We start from the raw sequence: 22,735 nt of genomic DNA on the forward strand, positions 1-22,735 counted from the left end.
AGGCGGAGCTTGCAATGAGCTGAGATCCGGCCACTGCACTCCAGCCTGGGCGACAGAGCAAGACTCCGTCTCAAAAAAAAAAAAAGAGAAAAATCAGTAAAATAAAGAACTGGTACTTTGAAAAGATCAAGAAATTGACAAACCTCTAGTAAAACAGACAATGAAAAAAGAAGTCACGAACTTCCAGTAACAGAAATTAAATTTCCAGTATCACTACAGATTCTTTAGACATCAAAAGGACAATTATTAAACACTTCAAACAATTATACACACATAAAATTGACAACTTAGATGAAATGAACCAGTTCCTAGAAATACACAATCCACCAAAACTGACTGAAGAGTATAAAATCTAACTAGGAGCAGCAAGGAGATTGAGTCAGTAATCAAAAATCTCCCAACAAAGAAAAGCCCAGGACACAGCTGGGCATAGTGGCTTACACCTGTAACCCCAGCATTTAAGGAGGCAGAGGTGGGAGGATCACTTGAGCCCAGGAGTTCGAGACCTGCCTGGGCAATATAGCGAGACCTTGTTCTTCAAGGAAAAGAAAGAAAGAAAAGAAAGAAAGAAAAGGAAGAAAGGAAGAAAAGAAAGAAAGAAAGGAAGAAAGGAAGAAAAGAAAGAAAGGAAGAAAAGGAAAAAAGAAAGGAAGAAAGGAAGAAAAGAAAGGAAGAAAGGAAGAAAAGGAAGAAAAGAAAGAAAAGAAAAAAGACAGAAAAGCACAGGACCAGACGGCTTCACTGGTGAATTCTACTAAAACAATTAAAAGAAGAATCAACACCAAGTCTTCTCAAACTCTTACAAAATGTTTAAGAGAAGGAAACATTTCCTAATTCATTTTGTGAGGCCAGTATTACCCTGATAACAAAACCAGACAAAGACACTAAAAGAAAAGGAACCTATCAACCAATATATTTTATGAATATTGATGCAAAAATCCTCAGCAAAACATTCAGCAGCACATTAAAAGGATTACACATCCAGGCCGGGCGCGGTGGCTCACGCCTGTAATCCCAGCACTTTGGGAGGCTGAGGCGGGCTGATCACCTGAGGTCAGGAGTTTGAGACTAGCCTCGCCAACATGGCGAAACCCTCACCTCTACTAAAAATACAAAAATTAGCTGGGCCTGGCAGCGCGCGCCTGAAATCCCAGCTACTCATGAGGCTGAGGCAGAAGAATTGCTCCAACCCAGGAGGCGGAGGCTGCAGCGAGCCAAGATCGCACCAGTGTGCTCCAGCCTGGGCAACACGAGCAAAACTCTATTTCAAAAACAAACCAATAAAAGGATTACACATCATAACCAAGTGGAACTTATTCCCAGATGCAAGGATGGTTTCATACACAAAAATCAATTAATGAGACTGTGACTGACTGTGATTCAATATGGTCAGAGTCATGCGCTGGCCACCTTAACAGAACAAAGGAAAAAGACCACAAGATCATTTCAATTAATGTAGAAAAAGACCTGACAAAATTCAACACCATTTCATGATTAAAAAAAAAAACAACACAATAAATAGGATAGAAGGCAACTTCCTCAGTGTGGTAAACACTACACATAAAAGCCCAAAGCTAATGTCATATTCAATGGTGAAAAATGAAAGCTTTTCTTCTAAGATGAGAAAAAAGACAAGGATGCCCACAGTTGCCATTTTAGTTCAACACAGTATTAAAAGTTCTAGCTAGAGGCCGGGCGTGGTGACTCACACCTATAATCCCAGCACTTTGGGAGGCCAAGGCAGGCGGATCATCTGAGGTCAGGAGTTCGAGACCATGGAGTTTGGCCCCATGGTGAAACTCTGTCTCTACTAAAAATACAGAAAGTAGCTGGGTTTAGTGGCGCATGCACCTGTAGTCCCAGCTACTTGGGAGGCTGAGGCAGGAGAATCACTTGAACCTAGGAGGCAGAGGTTGCAGTGAGCCAAGATAGTGCCATTGCACTCCAGCCCAGGCGACAGAGTGAGACTGTGTCTCAAAAAAAAAAAAAAAAAGAAAAGGCATTCAAATTGAAAAGGAGGAAGTAAAATTATCTGTTTGCTGATGACTGTAAGAAAACCCTAAAGAATCCACACACACACACAAAAAAAGAAAGAATAAACAAATTCAACCACAACAAGTGGTGGGGAGGATATTCAGAAACCGGAGCCTGTGCGCTGTTGCTGGCAATGTAAAATGGTGCAGCCACAACAGAAGACAGTTTGGCAACTCCTCAAAAAGCTAAACACAGAATTACTCAGACTCCAGCAATTCCACTCCTCCATATACACCCAAAGGAAGTGAAAGCAGGGACTCAAACAGATCCCTGCCGGTCAGGAATCACTCCAGCACTAGTTACAGCAGCCGCATACCCACCAACACATGACAGAACTAACAAAACGCAGCACACACACAACGGAAGGTTACTCTGCTGTAAGAAAGGAACGAGGTGGTGCCACACCTGTGAACCCTGGAAACATTACGCTGAGTGAAAGACGCCAGACACCAAAGGACAGACGTACGATCCACTCAGAGGACACAGCTAGAGGAGGCGACTTCACTGAGATAACTAGCTAGGTGTCTAACTAGGGTTTGGGAAGCGGGGAGTGGAGAGCTGTTGCTGAATACTCAGTGAATACTCAGTGTTTCTGTCGGGGTGAGGAAAACATTTTGGAATGTCTCTACAGTGTTGTGAACGTAGTTAACGCTATTTAACTAAGTGCCATTTTGACACTTAAAAATGGTCAAAATTTATGTTAAATATATTTTACCACAATTAAAAAGTATACCAAAAGCCACTGAATTGTACACTAAAATGGGTGAATTACGTGGTATGTGAATTATATCTCAATAAAGCTGTTTTTCACAAAAGACAGGAATGGTCCATAAGCACCCAGGTGCTCTGCGCGTCCAGGCCATGGGGAAATACAAACCCAAATCCCAGGGTATGGCCACACCCACCAGAACGGCTGTGCCAGAAACCCCAGGGATGTGGCCACGCCCACCAGAACGGCTGTGCCAGACAGGCAGACACCAAGAGCTAGCGAGGAAGTAAACACACGAAAGCCTTGCTCGCTGCTGGCAGGAGTGTCAAACAGTGACGCCGTTTTAGAAAACAGGAGGCTGTTAACCCAGAGTGACCCTATGACCCTGCAATTTCACTCCCAGGTGTCTACCCAAGAGAAGCAAAAGCATCGGCCACACGAAGGCTCGTGCGCAGACGTTCGAGGCAGCATTATTCACGATAGTCCCCAACTGGAAACCACTCGAATGTCCCCGGCTCATGAACAGACAAAGTTTGGCGAGTCTCTGCACTGGCTTGCCTCTGTAATAAAAAGGGGGGCAGTGCTGAGGTGCTGCAGGACAGACCTCCAAACATGATGCAAAATCAAAGATGCCAAACGACCGTGTACTGTACGATTCCAGTTACACGAAAGGCCCACAAAAGAAACTTACAGAGGCAGAAGTGGATGAGTGTTAGGGGCCAGGGGTGGGAGGAAGGCGGGGCTGGGACTGATGACGAAAAGAGCTGAGGGAATTCTGGGGGGCAATGAAAACTATGGAAAGCTGCATTATGGTGCGGCTGTACGACTCTGAGTTTACTCAAACCCACAGAACCACAGACCTAGAGCAGAGGAATTGTGTGGGAGGGAAACTGTACTTCAATAAAGCTGTTTGTTTTTTTAAGCTGACACCACAAATCAAAGGGTTAGACCACTGTTGAGGGGAAAGCATCCATGACATGAAGAAAAACTAAGTGGGGCCCCACCTCACACAACACGAAAATACAGAACAGCGAACAGCAGCCGACTTGTAGGGAGGCCTCCCCATGCCAGGGGCCGCCCAGGATGCTGCCAGGCCCACTGTGACCCCCTGAAGAGTCGCCATGCCCCTCTGAGATAGGCAGTGCTGTTATCCTGATTGTATATAAAAGGAGATTGAGGCCAGAGGAGGAAGTAACTGCACAGGGACAAGCTACACGCACAGGTGCCTCTTGAGTCAGCGGCAGGCGATGCAGGAGGCCCTCTGTGACCACGGGAGCAGACTGGTCCTAAACAAGACTCCCGAGCACAAATCACAGGGCAAAGGATGTCAGGACCCCGCCTCATAAAGGACGGAGGATTCGGCCTAACAAAGCAGCACTGGCAAAAGCAAGGGTGACAACAGAAAAGCGCTGTATGTGACCAAAATCAAGACAGGCGCTGTCCAGAGGACACAGGAGCCCCTCAAGCCTGGAGGTTGAAGGCAGGGTGTGCGTGAGGGGAATCCTAGGTGTCTCAACTCTCAGCTCGCACTGGGGAGCTGAAACCCAAGACTCAGTCAGGGTCCTCCCCCTCTCAGCAGCTCCCTGCAGACAGGCACCAGCCACACACAGGGCATGGAGAAAACGGCAGCATGGAGGCTCACAGAGCAGGCGCTGCAGATGCAGGAGGGCCAAGGTGTGCAGGAGCTCTCAACGCAGAAGTGGGGATGGAGTCACTGTCACCCCTGCACATATGCACATGATGCTTCCCAGCCCTGTGCACTGGGGGCGCTGGCAGCAGCCAACACCCCAGCCGCAACAAGCACACGCAGCACCCAGATCCTGAGTCCTAAACACCCAGAAGGAACCAGGGTGCCCTGCCGGAGCAGCTGTCCCATCTAGAGCCACCAGGAGCAGTGCCCAGACCCTGAATCTTTTTTTTTTTTTTTTTTTGAGACGGAGTTTCACTCTTGTCGCCCAGGCTAGAGTGCAACGGCGCAATCTCGGCTCACTGCAACCTCCACCTCCCAGGTTCAAGCAATTCTCCTGCCTCAGCCTCCTGAGTAGCTGGGATTACAGGCATTTGCCACCACAACCAGCTAATTTGTTGTATTTTTAGTAGAGATGGGATTTCACCATGTTGGCCAAGCTGGTTTCAAACTCCTGACCTCAGGTGATCCACCTGCCTCAGCCTCCCAAAGTGTTGGGATTACAGGTGTGAGCCATCACGCCTGGCCCAGACCCTGAGTCTTAAGCACACCCACAAGGAGCCAGGAGCGGCTGTCCCAGAGCCGCCGGGTGCTGGGAGCATCTGGGTGCCAGAAAGCAAGGAAGGCTGCAGAAGTTGTCAGGCACATCATAAGGGCAGGAGCCCCGGCAGGGCAGCGTGAGTATTGAAAGGGGATGGCAATGGGCCAGCCGGACACACCCGTGGACACACAGGTGAGCAGTGAGCACGGAGGAGGGAAAACTCTTCCGTTCAAGGACGCAGGCAGCGGATCAGAATTTGACAGCAGATAGACACGTTTGGCTATTAAGACTAAGGGGAGAAGGTGAGGTTTTCTAGTCTCAAAGTCTCTCCTCAGCAAAACGTTTTCAGCCAGGGAGATCCCTTTGACAAGGATGGAGCAAGCTCCCAAGGCAAGGGAGGAAAAGAGCGCTGCACCCAGACAGGGACGTCTACCAGGGAGGATGTGGCAGGACGCGGCAGACCCGGCAGGTGTGTACAAACAGGCGGTCTGAAGTCATCCCCGTCCTGATATCCAGGACAGGCAGCATCTGGCGGAGGCTGACCCCTGAGCCACAGCCGTGGCCCCCCAAAAGGGGAAAGAGCGGAGATTTACTCCCAGCCTAAATTATTCACAAGGAAAGGGAATGTGGCTCTTTAACAAGCCGTCGCTTTATGAAGCGAGGTTAACAATTCCACTTGATTCAGTGGAATATTATAAACTCTCTGGGGTCCGCTTGAGGACTTCTACTTCAGGCGCAAGGTGACGATTCAGCACTTTTCACATTATTTAGAGAATAAAATTAACCCTCGCAGGCCCGGGCTGCCGCCTGTCCTCACTGGATCTGGCCGGCTCAGCGCTTTCCCATATATAATTACAAGCTGCTATCCATCATGCGGGCGCCGCGGCGCGGACAAACGGAAAGGCAGCAGTAAGCACTTCCACTAATAGAAGCAGGACCTAAATATCACTTTGATATTTTCATTTAAATTGAAACATTTTACAATCATCAGCCATGGCCTCCATGGGGATCCTGCCACTGCCCCCACAGGGTCTAGGGCTGCCCTGGCCAGGCCCTACCTCCCTGGAGGGGATTCCCTGCCAGGTTTCAGGTTGGGGAGCCTGGCCTGGCCAACCCTTGGCCTGGCAGCAGGAGGAGCTGAGGGCTGGCTCCTCCCGGGAAGTGGATGTGAGGACTGAGGATGAGGGAGAGGATGCTGGGAAGGGCCCGGCCCACCACAGAGCGCTGTGCACAGGAAGGAGTGTGTGGCCAGCTTCCACAGCACCCTACAGGGGAACCCAGCAAGGGAGGGCAGGAGAGCCTAGGGTCTGGCGTCCTTGCGGGTGGGCGGGGAAAGGGTTCTTGGGGTGCCTGGTGTTCTCGGCTTCACGGGGGTTACAGACCCTGAGGCAGTGCCAACACTCAGAAGTGTGAGGACCCAGTGGCAGTGAGCCATGGCTGTAGGCCCCGGGGCTCCCTCTCAAGATGCCAGGGACAAGGAGCATCTCCAGGTCCCTTAGCTCCGGCCCCTCCCCACCCTCAGCCACCAGCCCTAGGCCAGGTGCAGGAGCCCCCAGGCAGGGAGAGAAACAGGCATGAGAGGCTGGGGGAGAGGGGGGCTGTACCTGGGACCAGGCCCACTGGGGATGCTGAGGCTACATGGCTTGGGGTGGGAAGTCCTGGTGAAGCCAAGAGGGCAGGCTGAGGCAGAGGGGAGGAGCTGGCTCCACTGCCGGGAATTTCCCAGACAGGTGAGCCTGTGAGCACCTCCCCAACACAGGAGTCAGTCACGCCCCCGGGGAGAGGGGAGCCGGAGCCATAAGCTGCAGGTGACCCTTGCAGCCCAGGTCCCCAGTTCCCCACCCAGCAGTGGTGCCCCACAATGAGCTCCAGTGCCAGCTCACCCCAGCCTCGCCAGCCACGGCTCAGGCGGCCCCCTCGGCTCTGCCCGGCCCACCCCTTTGCCCCAGGCTGGGTGGGAGTGCCCATCCACCCGCTGCCTTCCTGTGGAGGCTGCTGGCCCCACATCCACCTATAGCCCTGCTGGCCCCCTGGCCTCCAATATCCCCTCCACCACACTGCCATCCCCAGCAACATTCCAGGAGCTGCTCCGGCCCAGCCGCCACACCCCTACCATGGGGGGCCAGCTTCCAGGCTACCCGTGCTGCACCTGGAAGTCTAGGTCCTCTGCGTCTCACCTTCCCATGGTTCAAACCCCGCCCTGTGCTGGTGCTGTGCAACCCCAGGACAGTTGCTGGACCTCTCTCAGTCACCTGTGAGGTGGACGTGATGACACTGACCACCTAAGGGCTGCAGAAGGGTCATCCAGCCACGGTAGGCACCCAGGAGTGAACAGAGGACGACCAAACCACAGGAACCCCGCCCACTCGGGCTCCCACGGACCTCTCACCTTTGCACCCAGGGGGCAGTAGCCTTTGAGGAAGTCGCTGCAGACCTCAGCCTTGCGGGACACGTACACGTGGCTGTAGGGACAGTTGCTGTTGCTGCAGATGCCCTTCAGGAAGTAGGAGCACACTGGCATCTGCGGGGAGGGCCAGCAGTGAGGGCCAGCAGGCGGCCACCCTCCAGGGCCCACAGATGGTGGCTGGGGACCCTCCTACAGCCCCGCTCGAGGGTGAAATGGACACGACGGCACCAGCAGGCAGGAAGGGCAGCCACCAGGACCCGTGGGGCAGGGAGGCTGCTGCTCAGAAGTGGGCCCCCCGCCTTCCCAGGTGAGCCACACCCCTGCCCTTGCTCTGTCCAGAGGAGGCATGGAGCAGCCCTGTGGCTCAGCCTCAGGGGCACCCTCCTCTGAGTCCCTCACCTGTTCTGAGCCTGCCCACCGTCCAGGGCAAGACGGCAGCCAGGGCTCCCAACCACTAGCCTGTGGTCAGGGCTGCCCTTGGAGCCTCTCAGGTCATGGGGACCAGTGTCTAGGTAGGAGGACAAGCCATAGGCCAGCACCCAACAGAGGGCTCTCCAGGCACCTGACCTGTGGGCCACAGGCAGTGTCCCTGGGCTCTAGGTGGGCAGCTGACCTGTGGACCACAGGCAGTGTCCCTGGGCTCTACCTGAAAGCAGGCCTGGCGTGGCACTGGCTGCAGGCCAGCACCGTGGAGGCCGAGGCTGTCAGCAGGAGGGGTCCAGCAGTGTCCTCCTCCCCAGCACAGGGCCGCTGGCCACAGTCAGTGCTTGTTATCACCACTGGGCTGGGAGAGGGAAGCAATGCAACTTTCCTCCCATTTGGGGGAACCTCAGGCCTGAGGAGCAATGGCTGGGCGAGGGCCACCCAGGGAGGGAAGCAGGGGGTCTCCTGCCGTCTCCAGGAGACATCTCCCTGCCCCTTGTGGGCCACCACAGGCTCCTCCTGGGCTGCCTGGGAGTCTAGAACAAAGATGTCACCGCCTGGCCTCAGCATGGAGCCCCCACAGAGCCCCTGCCAGCACCCCAGGGTCTCCAGCCTTGCCCCAGGCTATTCCCACTCCCCTCCCAGGGCCTTGCTCCCTCCTGGGTCAGACTACTCTCCCGGCTCCCACTACCCCCGTCCCCCTCCCCTTTCCAGCCTGCTCAGAGCTGCTGGGGCCTGAGGAGCCCTGGGGGATCTGGGCAGATCCAGAGGCTTTAAAAAGTCACTTTTCTGGGGCGAGGTTGGGGATGGGAGAGGAACTTGTCTAAGGCCAAGGAGGGAAGAAGGGGTCCAGAGAGCCAGTGGCCAGGGCTGAGAGGGAGAGAGGGAGAAGGCAAAGAAACAAAGGGTGATTTAACGAGCGGGAGTTTATTTCTAATTGTCTTTTAACTGCAGCCGCAGAGGGGAGAGGGGCTGGGGGCCCGTTTGGGGCTGGCGGTGGTGGGCTGTAGACAATTCCCTTAATGTGGTTTTTGATATAGAGCCCAAATTAGCTCTAATAAAAAGGGATGATAAAGCCAACTCCACAGCAAACGGAGCTCCTCCTGGCTGTCAGAGCGGGGCTGTTATCAAGAGGAAACTGCATTCTCATTTCAATTAACCTTGTTTGCACCCCGCCACGTCCACACAAATAACAATAACATTAATTCAGGGCACTGGTGCGGGGCGTCCACATTAGACAGCTTGGAATGTGCTCTGGCTTTGGAGCTGGGAGCTAATGAACCCGAAACTCGACGTGAATTTCCAAATTGCTCACAACAGAGTTCCGAAGCTCTATTAGGGAGAAAAATGCTGATTCTTTTCAAGTTCCTCAAGGGGAAAAGCTGTTGCGGCAGCAGCACCCCTGCCCAACACCGCCTCCCTCATCCAAGGCAGCCCTCACTCCACTCGCATGCTGTGGTCACACCGTGGCTGAGTCCAGCGCACAAGAGCTACATGTGTCCCCTCCAGCACTGACCCCTGACCCCAGCCCCGGGGCGCTCTTGCTTCTTCCCAGCAGGGGACCCACCTTGGCTCAAAGCAAGTCTGTGGGGTTTTAGGCGGGGACAACCGCATGAGCCAGGAGTCCAGCTGTTTCCCCTCCAGCCCCTCCCTCCTGCCTTCTGCCCAGGCAGCCTCCCCACCCAGCCCCTCACATACAGCTTCCCCGCTCCTGCCAAGCCCAGTCTGAAGAGGCCCTGAGGCCTCAGCCCTGGGTCCACAGGGGCACCTATGGGACCACATTCCCCTGGGCATGTGTAAGGGGGGCCTGGGGATCTGGTGAGGCCTGGTGCTGTCAGGAGAAGGGAAAAGAGACCCCTGTGCATGGTGAGCGGGGACCCTATCAGTGCTGCTTTCCTGTGTAGCCCAGGTGCAAAACCTGCAGTGGGGTAGAGGCGGTACAGCAGACTCTAAGGACGCCAGGGCAGGGATCTGCATCTCCCAAGCCCAGGGAAAGCTGTGGGCACCATCTGCCCAGAGGCCAGGCGGCCAAGGCCCCAGAGAAAGGTGCACAGGAACAGGGCCACCAGCGCCGCACTCACCTTCTCCTTGGACACATGGTGGGAGAAGGGGCAGGTCCCATCCGTTTTCTTGCAGGTGCCCCGGACAAACCTGCAGCACCAGGAGAAAAGGGTGTGAGGAAGAGCCAGCAGGGACCACGGGCAGGGCCCAGCACAGAACCTCCCCCAGGCGAGGGCAGGAGGGCACCTGGTGCACACAGCCACCTTCTCAGGGTCATGGATGTAAGGGCAGCGCTCGCCGCGGTTGCACCTGCCGAAGCGGTTGTAGTACATGCAGTACTCCTTCCTCTTCTCCCTCCGCTGCCGTGCCTGCCGGATGATGGCCAGGCTGCGCTGCACAGCCCGACTGCAGGCAGGGAGAGAGGTGCGTGAGCCCGAAGGCAAGCAGGGAGCCCCACCCACTGCCCAGCCCGAAGGCAGTACCTGGCCAGGGAACGGCTACAGCTGCCTGCAGGATCCAGCCGGCCTGTTGGGGAGAGAGGCACGGGTCATAGCAGGCCACAGCCTTGCCCACAGGCCCTTTCCCTGCTAACCCCCTTAGTCAAGGCCCTCAGGGGTCCCAGCCCTCAGCTCAGGCAAAGCCTCCCCTCCAGGAAACTGCCCAGAGCTCCCCTCCCCACAGTGGTTCAGACGCCCTGGGCCCTGCCAGGCCCCTCTGGGGACACAGGACCTGAGAGTGGGGAGCTGCTGGGCCCTGTGTCTGGCTCTTCTCCAGGGCAGGGTCCAGGAAGGGCTCCTGTCCCTGCCTTCAGAGCCAGCAAGGCCAGGCAGCACCCGCGGAGGGCCTGGCCATGTGGGCTGGAGCCGCCCGCCTGTCCCTGCGGCCTCCCTGGTCAGGCTCCCCAGGGCCACACTCTGCTGGCTGGAACCCCCCTGCTGGCTTCCCCATGTCCCTGGGTGCCCATCCTGGGCCAAGGCAGTGACTGGCCAATGGACACTGCTCCTGGCTCTCTCCTCAGCCCCGGCTACCCAGGAAGCTGCCCTGTAAACAGAACAGCTGCTAACGGCAGCACCTCCCTCTGCCAGAGCCTGGGCTGGGGCTTGTGGGGGACCTGCAGGGTCACTTAGACCAGGGGCGTGAATATGGCCCATGGGGCACACATGGTCTGGGCTTTTTTTTTTTTTTTTTTGAGATGGAGTCTCGCTCTGTCTCCCAGGCTGGAGTGCAGTGGCGCGATCTCCACTCACTGCAAGCACCGCCTCCCGGGTTCACGCCATTCTCCTGCCTCAGCCTCCCGTGTGGCTGGGACTACAGGCGCCCACCACCGCGCCCGGCTAATTTTTGTATTTTTAGTAGAGACAGGGTTTCACCGTGTTAGTCAGGATGGTCTCGATCTCCTGACCTCGTGATCCGTCCGCCTCGGCCTCCCAAAGTGCTGGGATTACAGGCGTGAGCCACCGTGTCCGGCCGGTCTGGCCTTTTAGGAGCAAGAACGGTTTCTGATTTTTAGAGGACTGTAAAACTAAAGAAATGCAGCAGAGAAGGTGTGGGGGCAAAGCCCACTCGGCGGAGGCATCTGCCCGGCTGCCCACTGCAGCTGTGGGCTCCTGGGGGAAGGGCACCTGTCCCTGAGGCCCTGGGCTGGCCCTAGCAGATCTTGGCTAGTGCCTGTTACTCTAAATTTTAGAGGTGCCTCATCAGATACTCCTCAAAACCCTGAGCATAAGGACCACCCCAGCCTTTCTGAAACTGCACACCACGGCCTGAGAGGGCAGCGGTGGCAGGAAGGGAATGGACTTTGGGACTGGACATGGCCGAGTGCTGCGAGGCCTGAGAGCCAAGGGGATGAGGCGGGGAGGGGGTGCCACCTGGAGGAGGAGGGTCTACTCCGGTGACACAGTCCTGCCTGCCTTTTACAGACAGAGGTCACCCAGGATCATGGGGTGGGCAGGGCAGGGCGAGCCTGCTGAGGGCGGCTTTCCCGGGTTCCTCAAATACGCGCATGATCCTGCCCAGACCAGATCCAATTTCCTCCAGGGCAAATGCTGAAATGGACACTGCAGTTAAGAGGCAGAGGTGACATCACTCAGAAATTCTGGGGACCTGAGGTGGCGACAAAGCCATCCTGCTTTAAAAAGGGACGTCCCAAAGCTGCCCAGCCCCAAATAGCCAGCCCTGCCCCACTCTGAGCACTGGAGAGCAGCCTCGTCCTCACTCCCCAGATGGCCCAGCAGCCGCAGGCTCCCACCCGAGGACCCAAGCCGTCTTCTCCTTTGCACCCTCAGGCTGGAGCCCCCCACACTCCTCGCTTTGTGCTTTGCATCCAGCCCGGTGCTCCCTGGCTGGGGTCAATGGTGCTACTGCCCTTCGCCCTCAGGGACCCTGCCTAGTGTCCCCACTCTCAGACCATCTCAAGTTTCAAAAGGGCAGCTCCAGAGCTGAGTGGCAAGTGAGCCCTGCAGGCGCAGAAGCAGGAGCTAGTAATGGTGCCTGGGGGCAGGAAAGGAGGCACTGAGGAAGGCAGAAACCTGGGGAGTGTGGGGAGGCCAAGGGCAAAGGGAGGGTGATGAGGGTCTTGGGGCGGGGCGGACCAATGTGGTGGGGGAGCTCAGGGCAGCTTCTGTTCTCAGGCTGGGACCCTTGTCCCCGGGTGGGCAGCAGGGTCCCGTCCAGGCAGCACGGGCATGCCCTCGCACCTGCCAGACTGTGTGGTGAGGGACGTGGCAATGCGGCGGCCTGTCGACACTGCTCGTTCCCAGGCTCTTGCCCACGCTGCCGGTGACACTGTGACGCCATCCGCTCCCAGCCAGGGACATGCCGGCATCACATGCCCGCCTGGCAGGACTGGGGTGCAGCGGGGGGGGGGGGGGGGGTTACTTCCCTTTCCACTTTGTGCTATTTAAAAAACATGCCAGTGTGTCGGCCAGGCGCGGTGGCTCATGCCTGTAATCCCAGCACTCTGGGAGGAAGAGGCAGGCAGATCACCTGAGGTCCAGAGTTCGAAACCAGCCATGACCAACATGGAGAAATCCCGTCTCTACTGAAAATACAAAATTAGCTGGGTGTGGTGGCACATGTCTGTAGTCCCAGCTGCTCTGGAGGCTGAGGCAGGAGAATGGCTTGAACCCGGGAGGCGGAGGTTGCCGTGAGCCGAGATTGCGCCATTGCACTCCAGCCTGGGCTACAAGAGCGAAACTCCGTCTCAAAAAAAAAAAAAAAAAATTCCCAGTGTGAGGCTCACGACAGGAGTTCTGACAAGAACAGGAGGCACTTTTTCAAACGCTTTGCAGTGTTAAAAAATGCACATAAAATAGCTGGCTGGAAAAGAGGCAGGGGCTGCCTAAGAGGTGCTAAAAAGTTCAACTGAATAACCCCCAGCAACTCAACAGCAGAAGGCGCCGCGCATTCCAGAGAACTTTCACTTCCCCGGGATCTTCCCAGAATAGACACGGCTCCCGCCAGCCCCACCCCCTGCTCGGTGCCCCAGTGCCGGCTCTGGGCCAGGCTCCTCTGGGCACCGCTGGATGTCAGGCCCTGCAAGGCAAGCGGGATGGGGGCCCTGAAGTCAGAGGTTCCTCAGCACCTCCAGTCCCTGCTCCGGCCAGCACCCACTGGACAGCTGCTGCCTGGCCCAAGGGACAACATCCATGATGAGCGGCGCACACAGGCAGCCCCAATTCCCAGGCCAGCCCTCTCCCAGGAAGTCAGGCAGGGCTGCGCCAAGCCCTGGTCTGCTCACAGCGTGCCCACCAGGCCCTCCAGGGCACGTCCGTCTGGTACATGGAAGCTGCACCCTTGGGAGAAGGCGGCCAGCGGCAGAGGGCGCCCCAGGAGAGGCAATGTGGGGCGGGGGCTCTCAGACAGGGCCTTTGTCACCCCAGGGAGGGAGGGCAGGTGGCGAGCAGGGGAGGTGCAGAGGCCGGACGTGCCAGGAACACGCAGCAGCTGGCCTGCAGCAGGGAGGGCCACAACCACAGGTGCCAAGGCCAGCCTTGTGGCCAGAGACTGGGGCCTCTGCCCCATCACAGGGACCGTCAGGCTCTTGGTGGCCATATATGGGCCATGCTCACTGGGGGCCTACACAGGAGTATGTGGGGAGGGGCCCTGGAGCTCAGCCCTTCAGGTGGCAGGTGGGCTGGGAAGGGAGGGCTCGGCTTCACGGAGTGGGGAAGCTGGGGGTAGAAGCCACACTGTCCTCTGCCGTCATGGGCCCAGAGCCCGGGGGCTCAGCCAGGACAACCACCCCCACCCCTTCCAAGAAGGCTGCACTTTCTTGTTGAAGTCAAATTTCTGCTGACACCAGGGGAGGAAATTTATTTCTTTAATTATTATTCCTCTTAAGTGGGCTGGTCAGCGGTATCCCACAGCTGGGAGCCATCTACCTTCCTCATGGCGAGGCGGGGCCGGTGGGGGCCCAGGCAGCTGGAGCTGTGGCCTCGGCTGTCGACCCAAAGGGCGGGTGCGGCTTCACTGGGCTCTGCACAGGCCCAGGACTGCCACAGTTGCCACCAAGGCTGGCCAGCAGGACACCAGAGGCCGCAGCCCTACTTGATGGAAGGCGAGGCCTCCCCAGGGGCAGGGGTGGGAGGAAGGAGGCCCCAGGACCCCTGCCTGCCACTGGCCTCTGTGCACCAGACCCTCCTTGCTTGTGTTGCTGAGGCCGAATGAGGGAGCTCTGAGTTGCTGCTGGTGCAGGGGTGAGATGCGCCCCAGAAGGGCTGGGGGAACCACACTGGCTCTCTGATGGCTCTGGGGCAAGGGAAGGGCCAGCAGAGGCAGGGGCCAGTCAGCAAGGGTGGCCAGGATAGACTGTTCACAGTGTGGTGATGTCAGGGGCTCTGCGCCCGCCACGTGTGTAAATGGGAAGGCAAGCTTCTGCGGAGCTCAGCACTTGGCACCGAGGGGGAGACGCAGGGGAGACGCAGGAGTGCCGCAGCCTCCCAGGGAGAAGTGTGGCAGCCCCTCCCTCCCCTCCCCACTGCTGAGCAGGCCAGGGCTATACACTCCCTCCTCCCCAAAGCTCAGACCCTGGGCCGTTTGGTGGTGGGCACCGAGTCTGAAGGGGCCAAGTGCAAACCTGCTGCCTGCCTGCTGCCTGCCACAGGCATCTCATGGACACTGAGGGATGGGAGGAGCCGGGGTGGCAGGTGCACCTCCCCCAACAGGCCCACCCAGCCCAATATAAGTGGACCACAGGATCCCGGCGACCCAAGGACCCCGGTGCAGGGAGACGGACCCAAGCCACAAGCCCCTCCGTGGGTCCCACAGGTGCACAGTATGGGGAGAGTCCCAAGGATACACCGCGACCTGGGGTGAAGAGGTGGGACCAGCCTTGGCACTGTGCAGGGAGTGGGATGCAGCTGCTGTAGTGGGGGCCACTCCCTGAGTGGGTGGGTCCCTGGGATGGACTCTGGCTCTGGAAAGGGCAGCAGGCATCCCCTCCCTGGCTCCGGCTTCCGCAGAGCAGGGCAGGGCCTGCAGACTGACTGCCAGGAGCAGCCTCAGCTGCCTATCCTGGCCGCCCGGGGCTCTCGGGGACGTCGGGACATCATGGTCTCCATGGCTGCTATCTTGGCCACTTAACCATCAACCTCAGTCAATGCTATTATCATGACTACCAGGAGCTTTCTGAATGGGGGTGCAGGGGTGCCAGGCAGACCCCGCCTGCCCCCAACCCATCTCATCTCCCTGCTGGCTGTGCACGGGGTCCTGCAATGTCTCACACCCCGGCATGCTCTCGCCCAGGCCTCTGCACGGTCACCTAGGGATGCTCTTGCTGCTCCTGTCCCTTCTGAGCTCCTCTCAGTTTTCAGCTCATGAGAAAGGCCTCCCTGACCGCCTGACTGGACATGAGTCTACGAATCTATGCCTGTGGGCCCTAGGAATCTTCACTCGTGTTCAGCCCACGCCTCCCCCTGCACTAGGGATGTCAGAGGCAGCATCCGTGGGAGGTGCAGGGCACCCTCCCACCCAGGCAGGCAGCTGAGGGCTCGGGGCACCCTTCCCTGGGCAGAGGGATCAGCCCGGATGCTCTGTCCACTGCCTTCAGGACCAGAGAGGAAAGCCAGTGCCAGGACTGTGCCTGCAGGGTCAGTGCTCTCAGGACAGTGCCAGCCAACGTGGGGCTTGGCCTCTGCCAAGGAGGCCCAGGGGAAAGGTGGGACCACCCGGCATGAGCAGAGAGGCACCTCATGGCTTTGTCCCTGGGGGGTCAAGCATGACGTCCTCAGAGCGCCTGCTGCCGGCCCCGGGAGCTCCACTGTTCAGGCTCCCTGTTGGCCCACATGGCTGGTGGCAGGTGGATGGCCGCAGGCACCTGGGACCTGCTGTGCCAGAGATTGGCCAGGGGCTTATGCTTCACTCAGGGAATGACTGTTGGAGATGAGCCCGAGGCCCCTGCCCTCCATGATACAACAGCTGTGTGTAGGGCCCCACAAGCCACGAAGCTCTGGAGTCAGAGGGTCAGAGGTAACCAGAGAAGGCCCTGCTGGGTGACAGGAGGGCCTGTCCCCCAACCCACGGCAGCATACCCCAGGCGCGGAGCCTCACCAAGGCCCCCATGTTCTCAGTCAGCTCCTGCACTGAGCACCCTGGGTGTAGCAGAGATGAGGCCACACACACAAATCACACCGCCCAGTCCCTCAAGGTACGGGTGGGGAAGCGGAGACACACACAGGAGTGACACAGTGCCCAGGAAGGGACCCAGGGCTTCTCACCAGATCCTCACCAAGTGAGGACTTATTCCCACGCAGTTCACCAGGCCCCCCGGCCCCAGCCACCAGCCTGCAGGCATGGTCAGGGGCACTGGCCAGCCACAGTGTGGCTCAGAGCCCTGCGAGGCAAGTGCCAGGGCCCCCATGCTGCCCCCAGCGACCCTGCCCGGGAAACAGCCTGGAAGGCCCTGGAGCCCGGAGATGAACACTAGGAACACAGCCAGGCAGGGTGGCCAGTGAGGCTGGCTTCCAGGGAAGGACGCTTCCCGCCTCTCCTCTGACCCCCGCAGACCCTGCCCTCGGAGTCCACCTCCTCCAGGGCTGAACCTGTTCTCCCTCGAGGCCCCAGGCGGGTCGGGGAGCCAGCGGGGCCCAGCCTCTGCAATCCCAACACCGCTTGCAATCTCCCCCACCCTTTTTTTTTTTGATGGACAAGAAGGGGTAAAATTGGACTGAAACCAAAATATTTTTCTAGTTAATTTGTAGGATAAGCGAATCCAAAGCATTTCCTTCTCCTGAGCCTGTTTCCCTGGGCTGGGAGGGTGCGAGGTGGCGGCGCCGGCTGCCTCCAGACACAGTTGTCGAGGCGTCGCCAATGCGATTACGGGCACCGAGGCCCCAGGTGTGCGCTCGCCCGGGCGTGTTTACCGTACCTGGCCTCATCCTTTTTCCAAAAGCGAAACACGGTGCTTGTGAGCAACTCTTCCCTGCCCCACAGAAAATCAGGGGCCGCTCAGTCACACGAACCGGGCACCACTCCAGAGCCCTTCCCGGGGGATGCCAGTGAAAGGCCGGCCTCCTGGCACCCTCCATTCTCCGGCTGCCCTGTCAGTCTCACTAGGGATGGCTACAAAGGCGCTGGGTGTATGGAAGAGTGAAATTAACTCCCAGGCTGGGAGGTGACCCACTTGGGAAGTGCTTGTTTGGACTGGCTCCCCAGGAGCATGAGGCCCCTGACCTCCTCCCTAAGACAGGGGCCTGAGCCAAGGCCCAGAGTAGCCACAGCATGTTGGAGGTTAGGGGGTCGGGCCTGCAGTGCCCACCACACACTGGCCGGACAGTGTCACCTCCCAGCGCCCCCGCCCTCACCTCTCACCTGTGCGGAGAAGGGGTTTGCTGCCCGCGTCGCCGGGCTGGCCGGAGGTCTTGGAGAGTTTGTTGGCAGATACTTTGTACAGGACCCCTCCGATGCAGCGGTACCCTTTGCTCCGCCACCGAGGGGAGCCCGGTTGGGCTTTCCCACCCCCGCTGGCAACTGGACGCAGACGGTTCAGCACCAGGGACCTGCAGAGACAGGAAATGCCCATCAAACCTGGCCCCAGGACAAACTACAGCTCTGATGGTCAGTGCCAGGGGCTGAGCCCAGGCCTGGCCTCCCGAGACGGACAGGGAGCAGCACCTGTGGTGGGACAGACTATAGCTCTGATGGTCAGTGCCAGGGGCCGAGCCCAGGCCTGGCCTCCCGAGGGGGACAGGGAGCAGCACCTGCGGTGGGCACACACTCCAGCTGCGGTGACCACAGGCCACTGGCCCAGCTGCCAAGAGACTTCTGGCCCCCTCTGGCCCCCGACCCCCACCTCAGGGACACTTTGGCTGTCATCAGGGAACACTGACAAGGAGTCCCAGGAAGTGGTGCCCCCGACCCCACCCACAAGGCTGGGAACTCATGAGCCCCTAAGAGCCACGGTGAGGGAGCAGTGTCCTCCAGTGCACACCTCTCCTGTGGACATAACCACCCCGCCCTGGCCAACTGGCTGTGCACTGCGGGGTAAGGGTCCCTGAGGCTGCAGGGCAGAGGGGCTGCAAGGTGTCCACGTGCTGGTGAGAAGCACACCTGGCCCTTGGTACCTGGGCTGAGGCTCCCTTGAGTCTGCTTCAAGGCTGGGGCTATTTCTACCAAAGCGGCCCCGGCACACACCACCCTGGCCTTCAGGACCACAGACACGATAGGGTCAGCTCCACCCTGTCCTGCCTCCCCTTCATCCACAGCTCAGAGAGCCCCGCACTGAGAGTGCACAGCGACAGCCTCACAGACCCCTGGCCAGGCAGGTTGAGGGAAATGCAAGTCCAAGGGCTGAAGAGGCCGCGACAGCCCCTGGAGTTAGCTGAGCCAATGAGCCTGGCTACAGGAGGAGACCTAGGCCAACAGACCCTGAGCCCTGGCAGCCCCCACTCCTGCCAGATACTCCACAGCCTAGGGGAAGAGTAAGACAGGAGGGGTCTGAGCTGCACTCCAGAGGCACCTCCCTGCAGCTGCCAGCCACACCCACAGCCCTGCGGACCCGCGGGCAAGCAGCCCCCAAGGTGGGGGGCTCAGGGCTTGGCGTAGGCCTCTGCAGGGCACAGGGCTGCCAGGGTGCATTTCAGCAGTGATCAGCTCATGCAAATTGAGCTTCATTCCACATGGGCTCACACTCTGCTTATGATGCCACGACTCCTGAGGTGGGTACCGCGCCCTCAGCAAATCTGGGCAGCAAATGTGGGCAGGACGTTTTTGGGCAGCCATGGATACACAGGCGGCAGAGGGACCAGTCAAGTGGGAGGCGAGGATGGGCAGCTCAGGCCTGGCACAGGGCTGTGCCCCCGCTCTACGCTCTCCATGCCACACCAGTCCCCATGGCCCTGCAGCTGCACAGGCCTCTGCTGTGGAGTATCCGAGCTCCCCAACTCTGCCACAGCTGCAGGAGACCCTTTTCCAGCTGGTCTGGGCCAGGGTGGGGTGCCCCTTAGACTCAGACCTATAGCAAGCATGAAGGTGGGGCTCGCTTGTCTGGCTGGATGGGGCAGGTGCAGGGGGACGGCAGCATATCCGTCAAAGCCACTCACGAGGAGCCAACAGATCTGGTGGCACTGGGGACAGAGCAGCCCTGCTGTCGGGTTCAGCCGCCATCCCCACCACTCAGCCCCACAACCCCTCCGGGCCTCGGTCCCTCTGCCTGCAAGCTGGGGTAATTCTCAGCAGCCGGGGGCCTCCAAGGGCCCATTAGAGAGAGAATGGGAGCAGAGAGAGCCTGGCGCCGGGGATTGGAGCTGCAGTGTAAGTACAAGCACTGCGGCCAGAGCACTTAACCCAGTTTCCTTTAATTAAAATTCTAGTTCACAAACACCAATCTTGGTGGGAAAGAGCCCACCAAGGGGCCTGGCAGTGCTGAGTGGTCTGCTGGCCTCCACCTCCCACCCATCCTGTCTGTGCCCTGCACACTCCAGCTGCTCCCCAACCCCCGGCCGGGCACTGTCTGGGCCAGAAGGGTAGAGGGTAGGCATCCTGCCAGCCAGACTCAGACCTCCAGGCTCTCATCAGACCCTGGGGTCCCGGTGCAGCCCTGGCCTCCGGGTGCCTGCAGGCCCAGCAGGTGCATGGCCCATACCTTCGGCTTATCCTGGCACAAGGCCTGGAGGGAGGGCCAGGCCAGGCGGAACCTCCTGCACCAGCCTCTCGGTTGGAGAACCCCGTCAGTCCCGGGGGCTCACAGGCAGGTTCTGACCTTCCACAGGAGCTACAGCCACTGCCTGGGGGACACTCAGCTTGACCCCAAATCCCACAGTCAGGCTGAGCCCAGGGCCCTGCACCAGCCTCACAGTACCCACAGGCCTGAGGGGTCTCACCGCCCACAGCCAGCTGCTCCTTCATACGCCAGCCCAGGGCTGGGGCGGCATTGGGAGGGTGAGGGGGCTGGTGGCCAGGGTGCACCCCCAACGGCAGCACCAGCCACTCACAGAGCCTCTGGCCATCATACAACTGGGGCCAGAGCTAACTGTGGTCCTTGCCCCAGAAAGGCCGCTCAGGGCCAGCCTGGACTTGCTCCCGGGAGCCCCCAGCTCCCTGCCTCCCCACAGGCTCCAGTGAATAGATGGTAAGGCTGCACTCTTGCGGGAAGCACCCACTCCTGCATGCCCGACCCTACCCACAGCACAGGATGGGTTCAACCCTGGCCGCCACAAAGCAGGAGGGACACGCAGGTAGCAGAGCCAACCCAGCTCCGCCTGGATCCAGCCAGGACGCCCTGAGGGGACGGCTGGGAGGGAGGCCCAGAACCCAGGCACTCGAGGACTCGGTTGCGGGAGTGTCCCCCTGACTGAGGCTCACATGGGGACGGGCCACCACCCACTGACTGTGTGGCTCTCCAAAGGCACCTGGAGGGAGGGCGAGGCCCGGGCCTGCAGCACCTGCTCCCCTCCCCCAGGGGCAGCCACAGCTGGCCAGGCCCAGGAAAGGCCAGTGGGGCAGAGGCAGCAGGGCCTCTGGGGGTCAGGAGGCACTGGAAGCTTCCAGGACCACCCCACCCATCAGGGCTGCTTCTCAGCTCTGTCTCAGGAGCTTGGTCTGGCCATGCCCCTGCTCATTTTTTTTTTAATTTTTATTTTTTGAGACAGAGTTTCGCTTTTGTGGCCCAGGCTAGAGTGCAATGGTGCGACCTCGGCTCACTGCAACCTCCACCTCCTGGGTTCAAGAGATTCTTCTGCCTCAGCCTCCAGAGTGTCTGGGCTTACAGGCATGCGCCAACACGCCCGGCTAATTTTTGTATTTTTAGTAGAGACGGGGTTTCATCCCATTGGCCAAGCTGGTCTTGAACTCCTGACCTCAGGTGGTCCACCTGCCTTGGCCTCCCAAAGTGCTGGGATTACAGATGTGAGTCACTGTGCCCAGCCGCCCCTGCTCATTCTTATGGATGAACACGAACAATTAGCTTGTCCTCTTCTCCTCCCTCCTAAAAAAAAAACAACTTACTAGAATGTGAGAGCACCCAGAGAACGTTAGTGATTTGGGTGGAATGGAGATGCGGCAGCCCCTGCTGAGCCATCCCAGGCTCTGTGCCCGCTCTTCATGCTTGGGAATGTTTCCAGCCTCCCACTGCCCACCACCGCCTCGGAGCCCAGGGCCTCCTGGGAATGGGGGAGGGTGCTTCCCAGTGCTCAGCACACCTAGCCCAGCAGCCTCATTCCGAGAAGCTGAATCCTGGGAAGATGCTGTGGCAGAACCTCGGGCCTGCGCAGGTTGGCGGGTGACGGAGAGTTGTCTGGGGTTGCCCTCACCCCTGCCCTCGCCCCTGCCCTCGCCCTGGCTGCCTGGCTGGCTTGGAACCTGCAGCAGGAGAGTGCTGGGAGGGTGTGGGGTGAGGGCCTTGTAGCTTTTCATGGCCGTGGGTGTCACAGCACTCCAGTAAATTGTGACCCTAATGGAGAGGACGGCCTTTGGAAACGAACTGCATTGAGAAGGGGGATGAAATTAATGAGATAATAGCAGGGCCAAGGACCCGGAGTGCGCGTCTGCCCTCACGGCAAGGCTCTGTAATTCCTTTTCTGCGACGGGAGCTGCAGATCTAAAGGCCTCTCCCGTCCATCCGGCAGGCCCACGCCGCCAGGAAATTTCATTAACGCTGGAAAATAGGAAAGGTATTAAGCGTGGATAATGAAGGCCAGGGAGGGAACAGTGCCTTAAGATAGTCTTCTTTCTCGCCTTTGTAATGGGAGGCATGAACTTTCCCTTCAAATCCATTTCTAATCCATTTGAAATACTACAGCAAATTATCTTTCCTTCAGCCCGAAAGCGGCCAGCCAATTTACTCCGAATAGAAGTGACAATGCCCCAGGATTTATCACCATAACCTTGACTACACCAGGGCGAGGCTGGGCCTCCCCTCTCCCCCCTGGGGGGGCACAAAGGCCAGGAGGGGGAGATAACATTTTAAATGAAAAGCAGCGGTAATGGGGAGAAAGACACACACACCACAAAAGTAGGTGTATAAAGAAGCTGTCTGTGCAGTACTGCTTTAGGAGCACCCGGAAACTTCCAGGCCAGAAGCTGTCCAGGCTGGCGAGGGGCACCGCGGGTGCCCAGAGGGCTGAGTCCAGGCCCTTCTGTCTCTGAAAGCCCCTGTCCTGCCTCAGCCTGGGCCCCTCGGTCTTGCTGAGTGCTGCCAGCGCTGCTAGGCACAGGTAGCAACAGTGGGGGCCGGGTGGACCTCTGACTCTCCACCCTCAGGGACTCCTCTCGCCTGTCCCCCGGACTTCAGTGGTGCTGGGGGCCTGGGCAAGATGGAAGAGAAGCTCGCTCTGAGGTCCTGGTTTTCCTGAAAACCCAAGGGCAAACCCGGTGCATCCCCTGCCGGCATCCACAAGGCAGACCCGGTGCATCCCCTGCCGGCATCCATAAGGCATGCCCACGCACAGCCTGCCAGTTGCCAGGCCTCCAGGCAAGTGGTCAACGCAAGGACTTTGA

At 58.6% G+C, this 22,735-nt stretch overlaps 1 protein-coding gene across 1 annotated transcript in view; it reads right to left on the reverse strand.

Moving 5' to 3' along the window:
• Positions 1–22,735, reverse strand: part of ZC3H3 (zinc finger CCCH-type containing 3) — a 102,011-nt gene that overhangs the window by 21,369 nt on the left and 57,907 nt on the right. The window contains exons 5-9 of the mRNA XM_011975647.1: positions 17,612–17,799; positions 10,285–10,327; positions 10,049–10,207; positions 9,883–9,952; positions 7,361–7,492 (exon numbers count right to left, since the gene is read on the reverse strand). Coding sequence (XP_011831037.1) covers positions 7,361–7,492; positions 9,883–9,952; positions 10,049–10,207; positions 10,285–10,327; positions 17,612–17,799 — 592 coding nt within the window. The remainder of the gene's footprint in view (positions 1–7,360; positions 7,493–9,882; positions 9,953–10,048; positions 10,208–10,284; positions 10,328–17,611; positions 17,800–22,735) is intronic.

The sequence above is a fragment of the Mandrillus leucophaeus genome, unplaced genomic scaffold (assembly GCF_000951045.1).
Source record: "Mandrillus leucophaeus isolate KB7577 unplaced genomic scaffold, Mleu.le_1.0 Scaffold158, whole genome shotgun sequence".
NCBI classification, from domain to species: Eukaryota; Metazoa; Chordata; class Mammalia; order Primates; family Cercopithecidae; genus Mandrillus; species Mandrillus leucophaeus.